Here is a 17,227-nt window from a genome sequence, read left to right on the forward strand (position 1 = left end):
ATTTGTGTGTGTGTGTGTGTGTATATATATATATATATATATATATATATATATATATATAAAATGTTTTTTTTTTCACAATATAAATACTGAAATGGCTTATGGTTATGTGTCTCTTGTTTAGTTTATGGTTTTAAAAGTATTTAATACTTTTAACTTGAAGGCTTCTCGGTCAAGAAGAAACTTCACAAATTCATTGTTTTGACTGAACATTTCATCAAATTCCTCCATCGTGTAAAAATGTGGTGTTTACCTGTGTTTTACCCCAGTGTCTCTCGCTCTGTGTATTTTGGCAAGTCTTCAAATTTTGCCTGCACTTCTGTAAAGGCACCTGAATTTCTCTTTCAACGCAACACCAGCTAAACACCCTCCGGCTCAGCCTGCGACAGTAGCCACGCCCAAACCTTTCGTGATTGGCTGCACAGAGTTATGCAAATACATAGTCTGACACTGACGATCAGATGAGATAGGACACACACACACATATATATATATATATATATATACACATACATATATATATATACATATATATATATGATAAGACATCCATTCAGCCCAAACACAATGATTGGACACACATTTTATGGGCCTGAGACACTCTACAGAAAATATTTATATATTAAGACCACTTGAAATTTTTGATTGCTATAAAGAAGAGACTTAACTAGTATAACAACAAAAATTTCACAGAAAAAAATAAAATAAAAATCACCTGTCCTACCTTTTAAAGGGATAGTCCACCCAAAATGTAAATTATATGATCATTTACTCACCCTTATGTTGTTCCAAAACTGTATGACTTTTGTTTATCTGTGGTGGAACATATTTTGTGAAAAGCAGAGGCTTTTTTTAATGCAACATAAACCAATGGAGCCAAAATTATCCCTTTAACACTGTATTTTTTGTCCAGACTCCCAATTTCCTCCAAAATTAAAAGACCGAAGGATTCAAATGCACGTCATGACAAACAAAACACAACAGCAATGGTGTCAGAATGCCCTCTAGTGTTCAGGCATGGAGTTCACTAGTGATTTCTCAACAGCAGTAACCGAAATAACAGGCCTTCAACATTCAAATGTTCACGTGGTTCATCTACCGTGGTTCACATATTGGAAAATGTAAATGTAAATACAGAAATGCACTGCCCTTTTACATATTGCATTGTCATTTTGCATATTACATTCCAAATTGAATATTGCTACCAATATGCTTCCATACATCTGTGATGCTATAATGCTGTTTTTTCCAAGAGTAACCAAGAGAGCATAGTGAACTAGATTATTTGACATAAACACAAACTAATCATTTATAGGCTATTTTGTCAATATTTCTTTCTTTTGGCCCGTTTGTATTATTATTTTTTATTGGTTGTTCTATTGAGATATAAAGAGAGAAAGAACCATCTCACTTTGTGACTTAAGAATAAATAGTCTAGTAACTCAAAAAATAAAAAATAAACCTTTGTTGATTATTGCTGAATGCATTAATCAGGCTTACACGGATTGATGCAGCTTATGTAGTTTATATTTAGTTCTGTTTTCCCTCTCTCTTTCTTTGTTGATAACTATGAACTATGAATTTAAAAAAAAAAGCATTTTAGCACACATTAAAATGTAACATATTTATTTAAAAGCATAATTGTTTTTTATAAAAGTATAACTTTAATAAAATAATTGTTTGATGTTAGAATTTAAGTGGAATATTTCTGAAAACATTTACAAGTTCACAAGGATTGATTCAGTTCATATATGTTTTTAAATTATTTATATTATTATTTTTCATTTGTGCTTAAATATCCTTAACAATAATAATCATAATAATAGTAATAACAATAATAATAATAATAATTTTATAAAAAATATTGAGTACCTAATATATAATTATTTAAAACTCATTCACATAAAATAGGGGTGTAACGGTACGCAAAAATCACGGTTCGGTACCTACCCCGGTTTTAAAGTCACGGTTCGGTTCATTTTCGGTACAGTAAGGGAAAGAAATGCAAACATTAAACTGCAGGTTGTTTATTACTATAAACTTTTTTTAACAATTTGTTTACACTTTTTTTTTTAATACTTTTTAATAAAATATATAGAAAATAAAAAAAAGAATAAGAAATAAAATACTGCTGCAAAGGGAGCGACGGGAGCTGCGTTTGAATTACAATCTGTTTTTTCCTAGTTGTAGTGATATTCACACTCACGTGATGCCTTTTGAAAACATGTCAAACATAGTCTATTTTGCCGTCAATACAGTTGACGGTGTCCTTTATCAGTAGGCTTTATATTTATGCTCAACATGAAGTATAGATATTGTTGTCATGAAGACAAGATCCTGGTCTGTCGGCGGGCTCCCTCTATGTCACCTACAGTAGCAGCAGCGCGCCAGCGCCGCGTCAGGCACGATTCTGGTGTGTAAAGACACAGAAAACGCGAAGCAGCCGTCACGCAACTGACACGCAACAGAAACGCCACGCTCACGCCACGCAGCCAGTGTGTCACCGGCCTTTAGAGTCAGCTGCAGGACGGGATTTGCGCTGAACGTGGAGACTTCTGCCACTTAATATGTTCGTTTGGAAACACGAAAATGTACCTATGTTCCGCACACAAAATATTGCATTCGGTCATTCGATACACACGTGCACCGTACTGAAAGCCCTGTACCGAAACGGTCCGGTACGAATACACGTACCATTACACCCCTAACATAAATTAATAATAATAATAAAACAAACGTACTTTGAACATAAAGAGTCCATTCAGTAAGAGTTTATGCTCTGACATTAACTTTTTCCAGTTGTTTCATCTGAAATCCCTCGACAGAGATGAACAGAGAGAGCACTGGTGAGGTTCTCGATCTGTGAGCGGAGGAATCTGCGGTCCTCCTGCAGGTCCTGCACCTGTCTCTCCAGAGCCTCGATCCTCTCTTGTTTGCTCTCCAGCAGGCACTGGAGTTTAGTGACGGTCAGCATAACACCGCTGGGCAAATCTTCTATGATCGGAGGTGTCACGGCTGAGAAAGAGAGAAAGGCATGAAGATCTGTCTCTCTACATCTACTTATTCCTGAAGAAGAGAAGACTTCTCTGACTGATAACCCAACTGCCTGGCCGGGATTCGAACATACAACCCTCTGTTTAATGACAAAACTGTCCCAATCGCATCAATGAAGCCAATACCTAAATGTCTCCTCTCCCATCACTGTGTTTTGGATATGCTAATGAGCTAATTAACATTGATTCGCAGTAAATAACAAATCACATACTGGAGGTGGAAGTGGCACTGCTCGGAGAGTTGTCCTGTTCGGTCTCAGTGGCAGCTGGTAGGGTGCTTACATTGTCCCACTTGATTACTACGGTCTCTGGTTCCTGTTTAATCCAGCTGTAGCTGTTCACAGGACTCTCCAGTGTGGCAGAGCTGGAGTCAGCTTCACTGCTGGGAGAGTATGGAGCTAAATCCTGCTGCCACTGGGGGTTCATCTCAACCTGAGAGCTGCACAATATCACATAACAATCAAAGCATAATTACACTTTTATATATTACTTTACTAACAATAACTACATGAAATCACGTCTGACTACATATATGTTCTTAAAGGGATAGTTCACCCAAAAATGAAAATTATGTCATTAATAACTCAACCTCATGTCGTTCCAAACCCGTAAGACCTCTCATTCATCTTCGGAACACAGTTTAAGATATTTTAGATTTAGTCCAAGAGCTTTCTATCCCTCCAATGAAAATCTATGTACGGTATACTATCCATGTCCAGAAAGGTAAGAAAAACATCATCAAAGTAGTCCATGTGACATCAGAGGGTCAGTTAGAATTTGTTGAAGCATCGAAAATACATTTTGGTCCAAAAATAACAAAAAATTTGACTTTATTCAGCAATGTCTTCTCTTCCGGGTCTGTTGTGAGCGAGTTCAAAACACTGTTTAGTGATATCCGGTTCGCGAAGGAATCACTCAATGTAACCGGATCTTCTTGAACCAGTTCACCAAATCAAACTGAATCATTTGAAACGGTTCGTGTCTCCAATAAGCATTAATCCACAAATGACTTAAGCTGTTAACTTTTTTAACGTGGCTGACACTCCCTCTGAGTTAAAATTCGAGAACGAGTCAATCTTTCATTCATTATCTGGCTCGGCTCGGTGTTCATCTTCAGTTCTCTCAGTCAGTGTACTGTTTGAGTAAATGAATTACTCCGGGATATTGGTTTGTTTGAACTCAGAGGGAGTGTCAGCCACATTAACCCTCTGGGGACGGATTGGGCGGTACCGCCCAAAATGGCATACTTTTACAAATGTGTAGTTATCTCAAAAACTATTAATGCTAGAGAGATGCGGGTTTTTTTTGCCGTCTTCCTCAGATTCCACTGAAAACAGCGGTATCCAGTTTGTATATTAAACACGCTTCCCTTATTGCGCAATACCACTGCGTAAACAGGCCAATGAAAACTATTATGTTAGGCAGATTCAACACGCAACAACGAATGTAAAAACCGCTGGGAGGAATATTTTTCTAACCCAATCAGAGGAAGGTTACCATGATTTATTCTAGCCATTCAGAGGACTCTGTAGCTCTGCTGTAGCCTTGTAAAAGCTGGGCTGGACTATAGTAAAACGACCTCCAGCTTGGTGTAATCAATAACCGATCGGAGAATCAGCATGAGGTGGAGAAAGCAGAAAGCGATCGGAGTGTTACAGAGAACGATCGGAGTATTAGCGAGCACAAAGAGATAAATTCGAGAGAGATATAGCATTATTACAGAATTGTTTTATCAAAATTGCAAGCAGTAAAAGATTTAGGGCAGAACAAGCTCTGGAACAATTACTGGAAAGTGACGAGGGGAAATCTGGAGCAGACAGCTTTTACACAGATGACAAAGTATTTTACCAGGATGGGGAAGATCCATTTGAGGACTGGTATGTAACTTCAAATAACCTCTTTATCATTATAATTTATTATATCATACATCTTGAGTATGTATATGTTTTGGATTTTTAGTCAGATAGCGATTGAGGCATGAAATATTTGTTTTAGTGTACCATACTACTCTTTCCCTGTAAACTCAGTTCAAGAGTGGTGTGCAATTTGTTTCAATAGACTGACTTACTCAACTAAGTAAACTGCTCAGGTCAAGAGAGGTGAAATGTGTTTTTAGTTATGTTAGTTTCATAGGGTTACATGAGTTTATAGGAGTTATTTTTTCTACATTGAATTTTGACACAAAAAAAGCTTCCAGTTTGATTGTGTATTTGCTCTGATGCAGGATGCAGACAGGACAACTCGCCGCACACCCCTACCCATTGTCCCTTGGACCAAGCAAACCCTGCACACAAGCCTGCAGATGTCAGAAAGTACTGTGAGCACTGCAAGGCAAGCAAAGTGTACAACAAGACCTCCTGGTCTTGCTTTGCTCACTGGCATGCCTAGGACTGTTTGTAAAAAAAAGTTAATTATTTAATTGTTCTTTACACATTTGATTAAACAATAACACATTTCTGTCAAGCAAAGAGTTTGAAAAAAATTTTTTTTTTCAAAAACTGTTCTATATTGTGTGTTTTTCAGTAATAAATGACAAAAAAAAAAATCTCATTTTTGTTTTTGAAATTCTCTAGTTTATTGTACAATTTTTCACTCATACTTCCTTTATAAACATATTGCATGCATGCTTATGGTAGCTTAGGGTCTTCTGAATCCATCGATACCAAATACATGGTGGTCCATCATCATTACATATGGTTTATAAGCCGAAATGTAAAAATAGAGAAAACAGACCAAAAAGGGCTTAGTCCCAAAAATAAAAAAAAACGCCTAGGACTGTTTGTAAATAAAGTTAATTATTGAATTGTTCTTTACACATTTGATTGAACATTAACCCATTTCTGTCAAGCAAAGGGTTTGAAAAATATATTTTTGGGTCAAAAACTTTTCACTTTTGTTGTGTGAGGTAGGATTTTCAGTAATAAATGACAAAAATCTCATTTTTGTTTTGAAATTCTCTAGTTTATTGTACAATTTTTCACTCATACTTCCTTTATAAACATATTGCATGCATGCTTATGGTAGCTTAGGGTCTTCTGAATCCATCGATACCAAATACATGGTGGTCCATCATCATTACATATGGTTTATAAGCCGAAATGTAAAAATAGAGAAAACGGACCAAAAAGGGCTTAGTACCCTAAGGGTTAAAAAAGTCAGCTTAAGTCAATTGTGGATTAATGCGTATTGGAGACGCGAACCTCTTCAAACGATTCAGTTCGATTTGGTGAACTGGTTCAAGAAGATCCGGTTACATCGAATGATTCGTTCGCAAACATGATATCACTTCACTGCAGTGAACGCGCTCACAACTACAGTTGTTCCGATCATCATCCGAATATCACCGATACCACAACAAATTCTGGCATCGGCGAGTACATGAACCCATATACCGATCCGATACCATTTTCTTAGTTATGACTGCTAGCTTTGCCTAACCGCTTCACGGTTCTTCTTTGCTGCTCAGAATGCATTGCAAACACAGGAAGTTGTGCTGTGTTGCCACAAGCAACCCCTGTTTAGAGCAGCGAAGAAGAAATGAAAACGCATTAGCAGCAATGATCCATATATGACTGGATCGCTCCTCGCATTCTAAACTGCCAACAGACAGTAAAGCCGCTTCTATATTATAGATCATTGGTTAGCAGTATGCCCACTGTTTAGCAGTATTTCAGACTGGACCAACCAGACAGTAAAACGGTGACTAGGGATGCCACAGGTACTGGCACTCCACTACCAAGTCGGTGCTGAAAATGTAAAAATGTGATGATACCAGCGTCTCTGTATTACCGGTAGTAAGTTACCGACTCCCGAGTATATTCAGTACCTGCAGCTGCGTTCAGTCGCTTCCGTGTTAGTCTAAGCGCAGGGCTCAAGACTGTAGCCGAATATATACTAGTGTCTGTGAATATTAAACTGCAAAATACTATTTAAATATCAATCCTGCAAATTCTACATCTCTGTGGGTGACGGGCGCAGATGCGCGGGAGCTCGCTGTTTTGTAGTCTCTGCCGTGTGTCACTATATGAGGACACGAACGCATAAACCGTCAATTCATGAGAATTTTCCGTTTCATTTGAGAAAACTGTCATATCATAAACACAGACACTCAAAGATCTTCATGGCAACCCATCAAAATAAATGTTCGGTTTAACATGACTAAAAATTGACAATATATTAAGCTACTGTTGTAACCTACAGTAGATTTAGCTATGTCTCTATGTAGTAATAATAATAATTATGCCTAGACGGTAGTTTGTTTTTTACTTGTTTTGTTGTAAAGAGATTATCTGATTAATATATAATTTTTTATATTCCTAGACTTATTTGTTGCAGTTTTTTATACAGTTATATTGTAAAACAAAAATACCTTTTTTAGTTTGCGGTGTTAGATTTTTGGCTGCATTTGGAGTTCTTTTTCGTTTAAGAAAATAAATAATATTACTGTCAAATTCATGTCAGATAATAAAAATACTGTAATAAATACAATAGTTCACCATGTATTTGTTTTATTAAGGGATAAGTCTGAAGCACACCTTAAAATAATTCTAGCAATTTACACAGGGCTAGTAGTATATACAGCTGTATATACAGATACACACCCAGGTATCGGATCAGTACTCGGTATCGGCCGATACCCTGAGCCCAGGTATCGGAATCGTTATCGGGAAGAGAAAAAGGGTATCGGAACATCTCTACTCACAACAGACACGGAAGAGAAGACAATGCTGAATAAAGTCGTAGTTTTTGCTATTTTTGGACCAAAATGTATTTTTGATGCTTCAGAAAATTCTAACTGACCCTCTGATGTCACATGTACTACTTTGACAATGTTTTTCTTACCTTTCTGGACATGGACAGTAGACCGTACATACAGTTTCAATGGAGGGACAGAAAGCTCTAGGACTAAATCTAAAATATCTTAAACTGTGTTCCAAAGATGAACGGAGGTCTCACGGGTTTGGAACGACATGAGGGTGAGTTATTAACGACATAATTTTAATATTTGTTTGAACTAACCCTTTAACATTGGTATCATTATGCACAATTGATATGCACGTAAAAAAAAAAAAAAAAAAAAGAAAGTGCTATGAGTTGTAAACACAACTTGCTGAACTGTGGATTATATTTATATGTAATACCAAATTACTTTTCAAGAATTTAAGATGGTGAAAAAAAAAATTATAATAATTTGTATTTTCTTACATTAATTATAATACATAGCCACTAAACAGTGGACAATGAGAATATTTATGACACCACTGATTGTTCTCATTCAATTTGCTAAATCCAGTGTTTTTTTTACTGGCTTTCCAAATATCCAAAAGATGAAAGATGCTATAAAACAATGGTTATCAGGTTTGCAAACAATTAAACAGGCTGAAGGCACATACGAGCATTGCAGTGGTAGATTCCGAGTCTTGCTCCTGCGACTTCTCTGGTAGAGTCTCCATTTCTGCCTCAGATCCTCCTGTCTTGCTTTAGAGAGTTCAGCCACTGGAGGATGTTTAGTCTTTCCCTCTCTTTTTCTTCGCTGATAACTAAGAATTTGAAACAAAAAGAAAGTGTTTTAGCAAACACTGATATATAAAAGCATTATTGTTTTTAATAATAGTATAACTTTAAATATATATATTTTTTTTTTACTATTAGAATTTAAGATAATATGTGGAACACAAATCAAACACCTCTCTCGTCTTTTTGCAAGGTATCTGGCCCGGGTGACAGGATCAGCATTCACCTTTGCTCTATGTCGAGCAGATTTTTCATTGTTTGATAGTGGCATCTATAAATGTGAAAGCAAAGAAAACAAACAAAAAAAGCTTATTACAACACAATAATTATGTGGAAAGAATATGTTACAAAAGGTATATGCATTAAAACTAGACAGTGTTGTATATTAAAGCTAGTCTAGATTTAATGTTAGCTAGACTTAGAGTTTAACATAACTGTAATGACAGTTAGATAATACTATACAAAAATGTACTTCTTGCAGTCCGGTTTTAATAATGCCTGTGTTAAATCAGTATTGATTATAAATAGCCTTTAAAAAGCTATGACTCCACTTAACAGTTGAACTTCTCTTGCAATTCATTTACATTTTATATTATAGTAAAACTTCCAATCTAAACTGATCTAGAATAATTAGTGTTACTGTGCACACAATATTTGATTAATTTGATAACGAATTAAAGTGTTTATGTCACATATTACAGAGCATAAGACAGCTACTGTATTAAGGAAAGATGACTAAAAACAACATTGCTCATGCATCAGGAAATCTTTGTGGTTCGTGTGCTACATCTTGCAGCGCGTGTCAAATGGAGTGATTGGTTACACCACTTGACATTTCAGTTACCACATTGTCTTAAAAAAGTACCATGTTTCATGAGCCTTCAAAGCTTCCCAGCAGTCGATATGTCAGCAAATAAACTTTACTACGTCATAAAACGATGAAATGATACACTACTTGGAAAGACATACTAACCTTGAAACACAGCCATGAAGATTTGAAGGGTTCGTCTCTGAGACACCGTTTCCTGCTTCACGGTCACGTGACAGCTACATGTGGTTACACCAGAGATGGGAGGGGCTCTGGTTACACCACACACAACAGCTGCACTACATGTTTCAAAGAAATTATAATAAATTGTATGCCAAACTGCTTAACAGAACATTTTAAAAATAAACTTTTTTTCTGTTATACTTTTTAGTTATAATTTAAGTTCGGTTACACCAACTAGACTGTTATTTATCTAGACTGTAACTGTTATTTATTTTCCGGTTCTTTTGTAGTAATTATTTAAACTGCTTCTCGAACGCTTCCTTCACGAATAGGACCGAGTCATATGGTCTTCGAGTCAACCGAGAACCGTCTAGTGATGCTGTTTTTAACTCCGTTGGTTACGACCGAACTTGCAACATCTGCTTTTGGGAAACGAATCCCAGGTCACGACTGTAATGATCAAATGGCCGAAAAGTGAGCGGATTACAGTATGCGTCAAACGAGGACGTGACCTGGTCAACCTTCCTGTCTGATTACGTTTAAAATAAGTCACTTTTAATGGCCTTACTGAATAGTAGGTTGCACAAATGAAATTTGTGTTTACGACTTGATATCAGCACTCATTGGAAACATTGGATTCGATAGATAGATAGATAGATAGATAGATAGATAGATAGATAGATAGATAGATAGATAGATAGATAGATAGATAGATAGATAGATAGACAGAGACTGACAGACAGACAGATAGACAGGGTTGAAGACCTTGTTCATTAAGACAGAAAAACAGCTACAATCTCTTGCAGCACCTTTAATTGTTACATAACTTGACAGAAGAGCATTTTTAAACATTTAAAAACTAATTAAAAACAAAGTATTAAAACAAATGTTTCAAACATTAAAAAAAAAAAAACCACAAGCAGTGTTCTTGAGCTCTGACTCCTGAGGGTCACTGTCCAGCAGAATTCCGCTCCAACCCTGATCTGATCCAGCTCACCAGCCTGGCATTTTCTAGCAATCCCTAAAGACCTCTGGATTGGCTTGTTCAGGGGTGTCTGAATCAGGCTGAAGCTAAACTCTACAGGACGGTGGAACTTGAGGGCCAGATATGAAGAACCTTCACATAAAGGAACAGGGTGACATTGTGTGAGAATATAACATTGGTAGAGATTTCTGTAAACAAACACATACAAGGATCATGTCAAACATACAAGCCCAATCTGTGCTTCGTGAGTGGACTGGATGGTCTGTTCCAGCTGCTGCACACAACATGTGCAACTTAAGAAAAAATATATAAATAGTTTTAAGTGTTCTGTGCGTTTATTACACAAACCACTTAAAACTTTAAAGAGACATACACACAGTAATAAACCTAGTGAGAGTAAAAAGATACATTATATGCATCACAATACATTTCAAATGTCACTCACTACTTCACTTCCTCCCAGCACCATTTCACTCAACAGTGGTCTTAGAGCGTCCTCTAGTGTTCAGTCATGGAGAATGCTCTTGTTTCTAGAGCAGTGCTGCTAGGCCATCCACTCCATCCTTTATGCAAGGGCTTCATCAGCAAATAAAAGAGCTGTTCAGTTGTGATATCAATTGGTAGATCAACCCGGAAGACTGTGTTAGAGTTTTACTGATGGTTATCAGAATTTTTCAGATTCATTCATTTCATTTTCAGAATCATTGTTTACACAAGTATAATGTAAGTTTTCATTTGACCAATCGTAAGTAGCAACTTGCCTTTTTAAAGCAACAAGATAAGCACCCTCATAAGTACTCATGAATCAAAACCCCACCTGAGCAAGGCTCAGATATGATTAATGCTTTCTGTGGAGACAGGACACACTGCTGGGCATAGCTGACTTCTGTTTTCCTCGCAAGGCCTGATCAAACCCACCATATAAAGAGATTTGTTAGCAGCCTGATGCAGTTCTGCGATGAGGGCCACGTTGGGAATGTTGTCAGCGAGGGTTCAACCAGGAGCGCTGGCCCAGGCCATGATAGAGGGCCCAAATTAGGTCCTGGGCATACAGATGCTCGCTCGTAAAAAACTGTCCCAGACTCTGTGAACCTTAATGACGCACTTGGGCAGAAAGCCCTATTCATGCTCTTCTTCTTGATAAAGGCTGATCAAGACCTAGTCACAATGAGGAACACACCCTGTTGGAAACAGATTGAAATGCAACTCAAAAATTGCCATTTTAATTTAGGCTTATTACTTCTCTAAGTAACATACTTAATTGTAATGAATATGCATTTTAGTGCACTTCAAATTGCAAAAGTATAATTAGTATTCTTGTACTGTACTTGCACATATCATTAATGAAATTTTAAATGGCACTTTGTGATGTCAAATTAAAAGTTTTACTTTAAAGTAATTTCAAATACATTTGAAAGTACACTTGATTTGTTAAATAAAATACTAAAGTATATGTAAATCATTTATAATTTGAACTGCAGTGTGTTATTCAATGATATATATAAAGTTAATATATTTTAGATGCCCTAGATTGCAACTCCATCATTATTACAAATATGTTAAAATACCATAGTTTACCATAAATGCGTGTCAATACATTCAGTGCAATTTAACCATATTTCAAGGCAACAGTAACTAAGAAATTTCATATAAAGATGTACTTAAAGGGTCAGTTCACCCACAAATTAAAATTCTGTCATTAATTACTCACCCTCATGTCGTTCCAAACCTATAAGATCTTATTTTATCTTTGGAACATAAATTTTATCTTTGGAACAAAAATGTTATTTTTGATGAAATCCAAAAGCTTTCTGACCCTCTATAGACAGCAAGACAACTTTCTGTGTCTTAACCGTGGTTGTTCTTTTGCGGTTTATGAAGGGACAGAACTGTCTCAGATTTCATCAAAAATATCTTAATTTGTGTTCCGAGGATGAACTTACAGGTTTGGAACAACATGAGGTTAAGTAATTAATTATTTTCATTTATGGGTGAACTATCCCTTTAAGTGGGTCAAAAAAAACCTAGAGTTCAGACAATTGCATTTCATATAAACTTAACATAACACATTTTCATTTAATTTCACTTAACATTGCAAGTGTCCAAAAACATTAGATTCAGTTTACACTTCATAACAATCTTTTAAAGGATATTATGTTTTACAGGTATTCTTTTTAATTGCATGCTAAAATGTATTACTTTTTACAAAGGATCTTGTACAGGTAAGGCACATCATTTATGAGCAATCCGGATACTAAACTGCAGATGTTAAAGTGCTAGTTGTCACGTACCTCTCTTTCCTTTCTTCTTATGGCGTCTTTTTTTTCTGATGCTGCTGGACTCTTCAGATGAAGATTCATCAGTGATGCTCTCATCTTCGGCATATGAGCTGGACGAGCTCTTGTGCCGCCTCTTCCTTGACCTGGACTGAGAGAACACTGATGTGCTCGCTGCAGCAACAGAGAACAACAGGAAGAATTCTCCTAACCTTATCTATATACTGTCATGAAACCATTGTGTTTTTCTTTATTTAACCACACCTTCAGGCACTGCGACTAAGCGAGCACCAGTGAGGTTCTCGATCTGTGAGCGGAGGAACCTGCGGTCCTCCTGCAGGTCCTGCACCTGTCTCTCCAGAGCCTCGATCCTCTCTTGTTTGCTCTCCAGAAGGCACTGGAGTTTAGTGATGGTCAGCATAACACTGCTGGGTAAACCCTCCATCGAAGGTAATGATGCTAAAAAAAGAAAGAAAAAAAAAAGAACTGAATATCTCATCAGTGAAATAAGGAGATCCCAGTGAGCTCACGGATCTTCAGGAAATGAAAAAATATCGTACTAGCTACAGCGCTGTTCAGATTCTTGTCCTTCTCAGCATCAGAGGCAGCATCCGAGTTTTTATTTTCCAACTGGACGGCTTCTTGCTCTGGTTCCTGTTTCACCCAACTGTGGCTGCTCACGGGACTCTCCTGTCTGGCGGAGCTGGAGTCCAGTTCACTGCTGGGGGAGTATGGAGTGGACTCCAGCTGCTGCTGCTGCTGCCACTGAGTGTTAATCTCAACTGGAACACTGCAAGAAAACACTTATCATAATTGCACTGCATATTTATTACCCCAATGATATTACAGCACTGGAAAGTTTCACTGTCTGTATCACTCCACCTGTCGTTGTTTACTGCATTCGGATCAGAGTATATATGTGGAAGAAAGTTGTGTGATTTTGCCTGAGTTATGAGCAGTATAGTTCTATTATAACAACACTAAAACACTCAAACTAAAACGCTTACATTTTGGTACATCTCGAGAATGTGTATTAGCCACTGCTAATAAAGAGTGCTTTATTACTAGGTCATGTTTTCACTTTGCAAAAATATTTTAAAAACAGATTTTTTATAAAGGTACTCTATCATCACATATTTCAATGTGATATTTGACCCTGGACCAAAAACAAAACAGTCATAAGTTGCACAGGTATTTGTAGCAATAGCCGACAATACGTTGTATGGGTCAAAATGATTTATATTACACTGAACCGAGAACCTTTTCTGTCGGACGCGTCCGATTCGAGAACCGATGGGCTGATGAAACTGCGCATGCGTGATTCAGCGTGAAGCAGACTGACACACAGCGCGTCTGAACCGAACTGGTTCTTTTGGTGATTGATTCTGAACTGATTCTGTGCTAATGTTATGATCTCTGTCCACTGAAACGCTATTCTCGCGCTCCACTTATGCACGCTGCATCCTGATTGGTTCAGTTAACATACTGCGGGAGGCCAGGGCCACGGAAAATCGTGCTATAAAGCGATTTAGAAATCGCGCACACTCAAATCGCGATTTTATTTCGATTTCGATTAATCGCACAACCCTAGCAACTAGTCATCATATCTCTAGTCCTTTAATGTATTTGCATTGTACTAAAGTGCGTTCATTTTCAATGGGCATATATGCGGCTGAAACAGGTAGCCTAGTGCATCCCAAATTTTTCAACATGAACATTTTAATATAACATTATAGTCATTATGGCCTATGGCCTTCAGAAAAATGTTTTTTTGAGGCGGTGGGGTAGTGCACAATAGGCCTCAGTGGCGCGGCCTAAGCTTTTGTCTTAATGGCATTTTTCCCCTTACATTACTTTAACTTTTAAACTTTAAGTTGTTTTTTAAACCAGTACTTTTACACTTTTACTTGAGTTTTAGCTTGAGTTGATACTTCAACTTCTACAAAAGTCTTTTTAAACCCTAGTATCTATACTTCTACTTGAGTAATGAATGCCAATACTTTTGACACCAGTGGTAAAAGCATTGCTAAGAACTTAATTAGGACAACTTAAAGTACGATTTTCTCAATATTTTGATTTTTTTTGCACCCTCAGATTCCAAGCTATGCATTAATGGGAAGCTTATTATTATATATTATATTATTATATATAAAAACACAGCTATGTGTACTGCTACACTAACTGAGACTTGTCATGGCACTTGTATACTGTTGTTGTTCCCTCGTTGGTCTGATTGCTTCTATTGTTCTCATTTGGAAGTCTGCTAAATTATTAAATGTACATGTATGTGTAAATCTCAATTTCCAAGAACTGACCCTTATGACTGGTTCACGCTCCAGGGTCACCTATTGTTTTCTTTAAGTATTTAAAGAAACAGTTCACCCAAAAATGAAAGTTCTGTCAGTCACTCATCTTCATGTCATTCCGAACCTGTAAGACTTTCTTCTGTGGAAAACAACAATATAATGAAAGCCAATGGGGTCCAGAACAGTTTAGTTTATTTTATCATTGACTTTCAATTAAAACTTGCTTAAAAACAAGTCCAAGCTTTGACCGTGTTTTCTAGAAACATTAGACCAGCAGAGTGAGGCGTTCCAGGCCCAGTGTTATTATATGAAATATAAGTATTCTACGCCAGAAACTAACTTTTTATGGATACAGATGTGTTGACATAGTTTGAAGTGTCTGGAGAAGACCCACTCTTGTTTATATTCTGAAGGTTTCAGGCTAAACATACCTGACACACACCGCCACGATCTCCCTCGGCTCGCTCAGTCTTTGGATCGCAGTGAGCCTTAGACTGTGGTTCGTGTAGATCGTTCTAGTGCCGGCCTCTTTGCATATTTTGGGCAGCATCTGAGACAGATAATTGACTCCCATCGGAAGTGGTGTATACCACATCTCATCGGTGATCACATAAGTCCTCTTGGGCTGCAGATACAGCGCTTTAGCGTCGGCGGGGATCTTGCTCAGGTATTTCTCCAGAGACGCGACGGGGCACCGCGGGTTGCCCGGCTCTTCATACATAGCCCTGCGGGGTTTCTTGTCCTTTTCCGGCATGCTTTTTGTGTCCTCCTGTAATGTCATCGTGAAGTATTTGAATCCGTTTGGGTCTCGGTTCAGAGCAAACGAGTCTGGCTGTAGGTGTCGGTTGCCCTCCTTACCCCTGAGTCCGAAATGTAACTGGATATCGTACCAGACCTTATTTAACAAGCCTCTCGGGTTGCCAGGGTCCAGTGCAGGAGAGTTCTTCAGTAGATACTGGTCCTCAGGTGAAATCGGGGGGTAATGTGTTGTTATATCTCTACCGGAGCGTCGGATCTGTTTCACGACGCCTTTGAAAACATTATTGGCGGCCCTGAACTCGGTGTCCTGCATCAGATTCCACACCCGGTTGAGCGGAGGGTCATTGATGAACCGATTCAGTCCAGCCCGAAGCCCGACGTAGCTGCTGATGCCGTACAGCTCTCCTTTGCTCGTCCGAATAGAGCCGTAAAACTCCCGCAGCACCGGGTTCAGCTCCGACTTCTCCACGGTTTTAAAGTCGATCGTCAGCTGCTTCTCACGTAACCAGGCTTTGAAACATTTCACAGCCCATATTGTCTGCTTCACAGTACTAGATTCGTTCCGGTTGTGTTCTAATTCGTCTAAATCCGCTGAGGATACATTGGCACATCTGGAAATCTGTGCTGTTAAACTGGACTCTGCTCCCTCCGTCTCTTCCTCTTCACCTGAGGAGCTTTCGCACTTCAGGTCAAACATTGTATTTATGGGAACACTATTCGTTGGTTAAACTGTTTTCTTCTTTCGTTCAATGTCATAAATGTTCAAGGCGTTCGCAGGCTCATACTACATGCCATACATAATAAATTTTCTGTACTAAGGCAAAATAAACAATTATTTGAAGCGACTTGCTGACCAGTAACATACAGATCCACGAGTGTTTACAGGATTTCTTTGTTCTTCGTCTTCTTTGAGATACTAGAGGACGGAGCGCCACAGAAATATACCGCCACCTAGCGTTCACTGCGCAAGCTACATGCGCTCTGAAAGATAAGACTCGACTTCACTATTCGACTGAAATGTCTTCAGTTTTATGCAAATGTCCTTTTATTTGGTTTTTAGCTAACACGCCATTGATCACTGATATCTTAACATACTCATGCAAAAACAAATAAAGATTCTTAAAAAACCTGGGTTGCTTCTAAATTAGCTATGAGTTTCAAAACGTTGCTGTTTTGATCTGTTGCAATTATTTTTTTTTCTATACTTTTCTTTCTTCTAAGTTTTTCAGAAACAAGTGTCCTTTAATTAAAAATAAATAACCCAAATCATTATAAAATGAAATTAAGCTTCAACATTTTTTAGAAGTGTTAAAAGGTAAATATTCTTCAGGTATTCAACTCTT

The 17,227-nt window shown here is 37.7% G+C and overlaps 2 protein-coding genes across 4 annotated transcripts; both read right to left on the reverse strand.

Moving 5' to 3' along the window:
* Positions 1-1,857: 1,857 nt before the first annotated feature.
* LOC132115669 (uncharacterized) lies at positions 1,858-9,676 on the reverse strand. 2 transcript variants are annotated; one of them, XM_059524079.1, is made up of 6 exons: positions 9,541-9,676; positions 8,741-8,838; positions 8,447-8,593; positions 3,266-3,492; positions 2,701-3,015; positions 1,858-1,893 (listed from the first exon to the last, which is right to left on the reverse strand). In XM_059524079.1, the coding sequence occupies exons 2-5, from the start codon at positions 8,836-8,838 to the stop codon at positions 2,786-2,788; spliced, it is 702 nt and encodes a 233-aa protein (XP_059380062.1). In that variant the 5' UTR covers positions 9,541-9,676; the 3' UTR covers positions 1,858-1,893; positions 2,701-2,785. The 2 variants fall into 2 exon arrangements, with proteins under 2 accessions (XP_059380062.1, XP_059380061.1); XM_059524078.1 differs by lacking the exon at positions 9,541-9,676 and adding an exon at positions 9,433-9,451.
* Positions 9,677-10,354: 678 nt separating this feature from the next.
* zgc:174877 (uncharacterized protein LOC570025 homolog) lies at positions 10,355-16,795 on the reverse strand. 2 transcript variants are annotated; one of them, XR_009425579.1, is made up of 5 exons: positions 15,557-16,795; positions 13,380-13,609; positions 13,084-13,278; positions 12,835-12,970; positions 10,355-11,724 (listed from the first exon to the last, which is right to left on the reverse strand). XR_009425579.1 is itself a non-coding variant. In XM_059524344.1 (5 exons), the coding sequence occupies exons 1-5, from the start codon at positions 16,579-16,581 to the stop codon at positions 11,702-11,704; spliced, it is 1,632 nt and encodes a 543-aa protein (XP_059380327.1). In that variant the 5' UTR covers positions 16,582-16,795; the 3' UTR covers positions 10,355-11,701. The 2 variants fall into 2 exon arrangements, 1 of the variants encoding a protein (XP_059380327.1); XM_059524344.1 differs by having other exon boundaries at positions 12,835-12,993.
* Positions 16,796-17,227: the final 432 nt, after the last annotated feature.

This window comes from Carassius carassius, chromosome 35 (assembly GCF_963082965.1).
Source record: "Carassius carassius chromosome 35, fCarCar2.1, whole genome shotgun sequence".
Lineage (NCBI taxonomy): Eukaryota > Metazoa > Chordata > Actinopteri > Cypriniformes > Cyprinidae > Carassius > Carassius carassius.

Excerpts from the sequence above, each read along its gene's own strand:
- LOC132115669 (XM_059524078.1), bottom strand. Across the intron at positions 8,594-8,740 it reads CTTGCAAAAAGACGAGAGAG|TTATCAGCGAAGAAAAAGAG; the intron begins GTGTTTGATTTG and ends TCAAATTCTTAG. Across the intron at positions 3,016-3,265 it reads CAGTGCCACTTCCACCTCCA|CCGTGACACCTCCGATCATA; the intron begins GTATGTGATTTG and ends TCTCTTTCTCAG.
- zgc:174877 (XM_059524344.1), bottom strand. The coding sequence starts at position 16,581 with ATGTTTGACCTGAAGTGCGAAAGCTCCTCAGGTGAAGAGGAAGAGACG. Across the intron at positions 12,994-13,083 it reads CTTAGTCGCAGTGCCTGAAG|CGAGCACATCAGTGTTCTCT; the intron begins GTGTGGTTAAAT and ends CTGTTGCTGCAG. Across the intron at positions 11,725-12,834 it reads TAAGAAGAAAGGAAAGAGAG|GGTGTGTTCCTCATTGTGAC; the intron begins GTACGTGACAAC and ends TGTTTCCAACAG.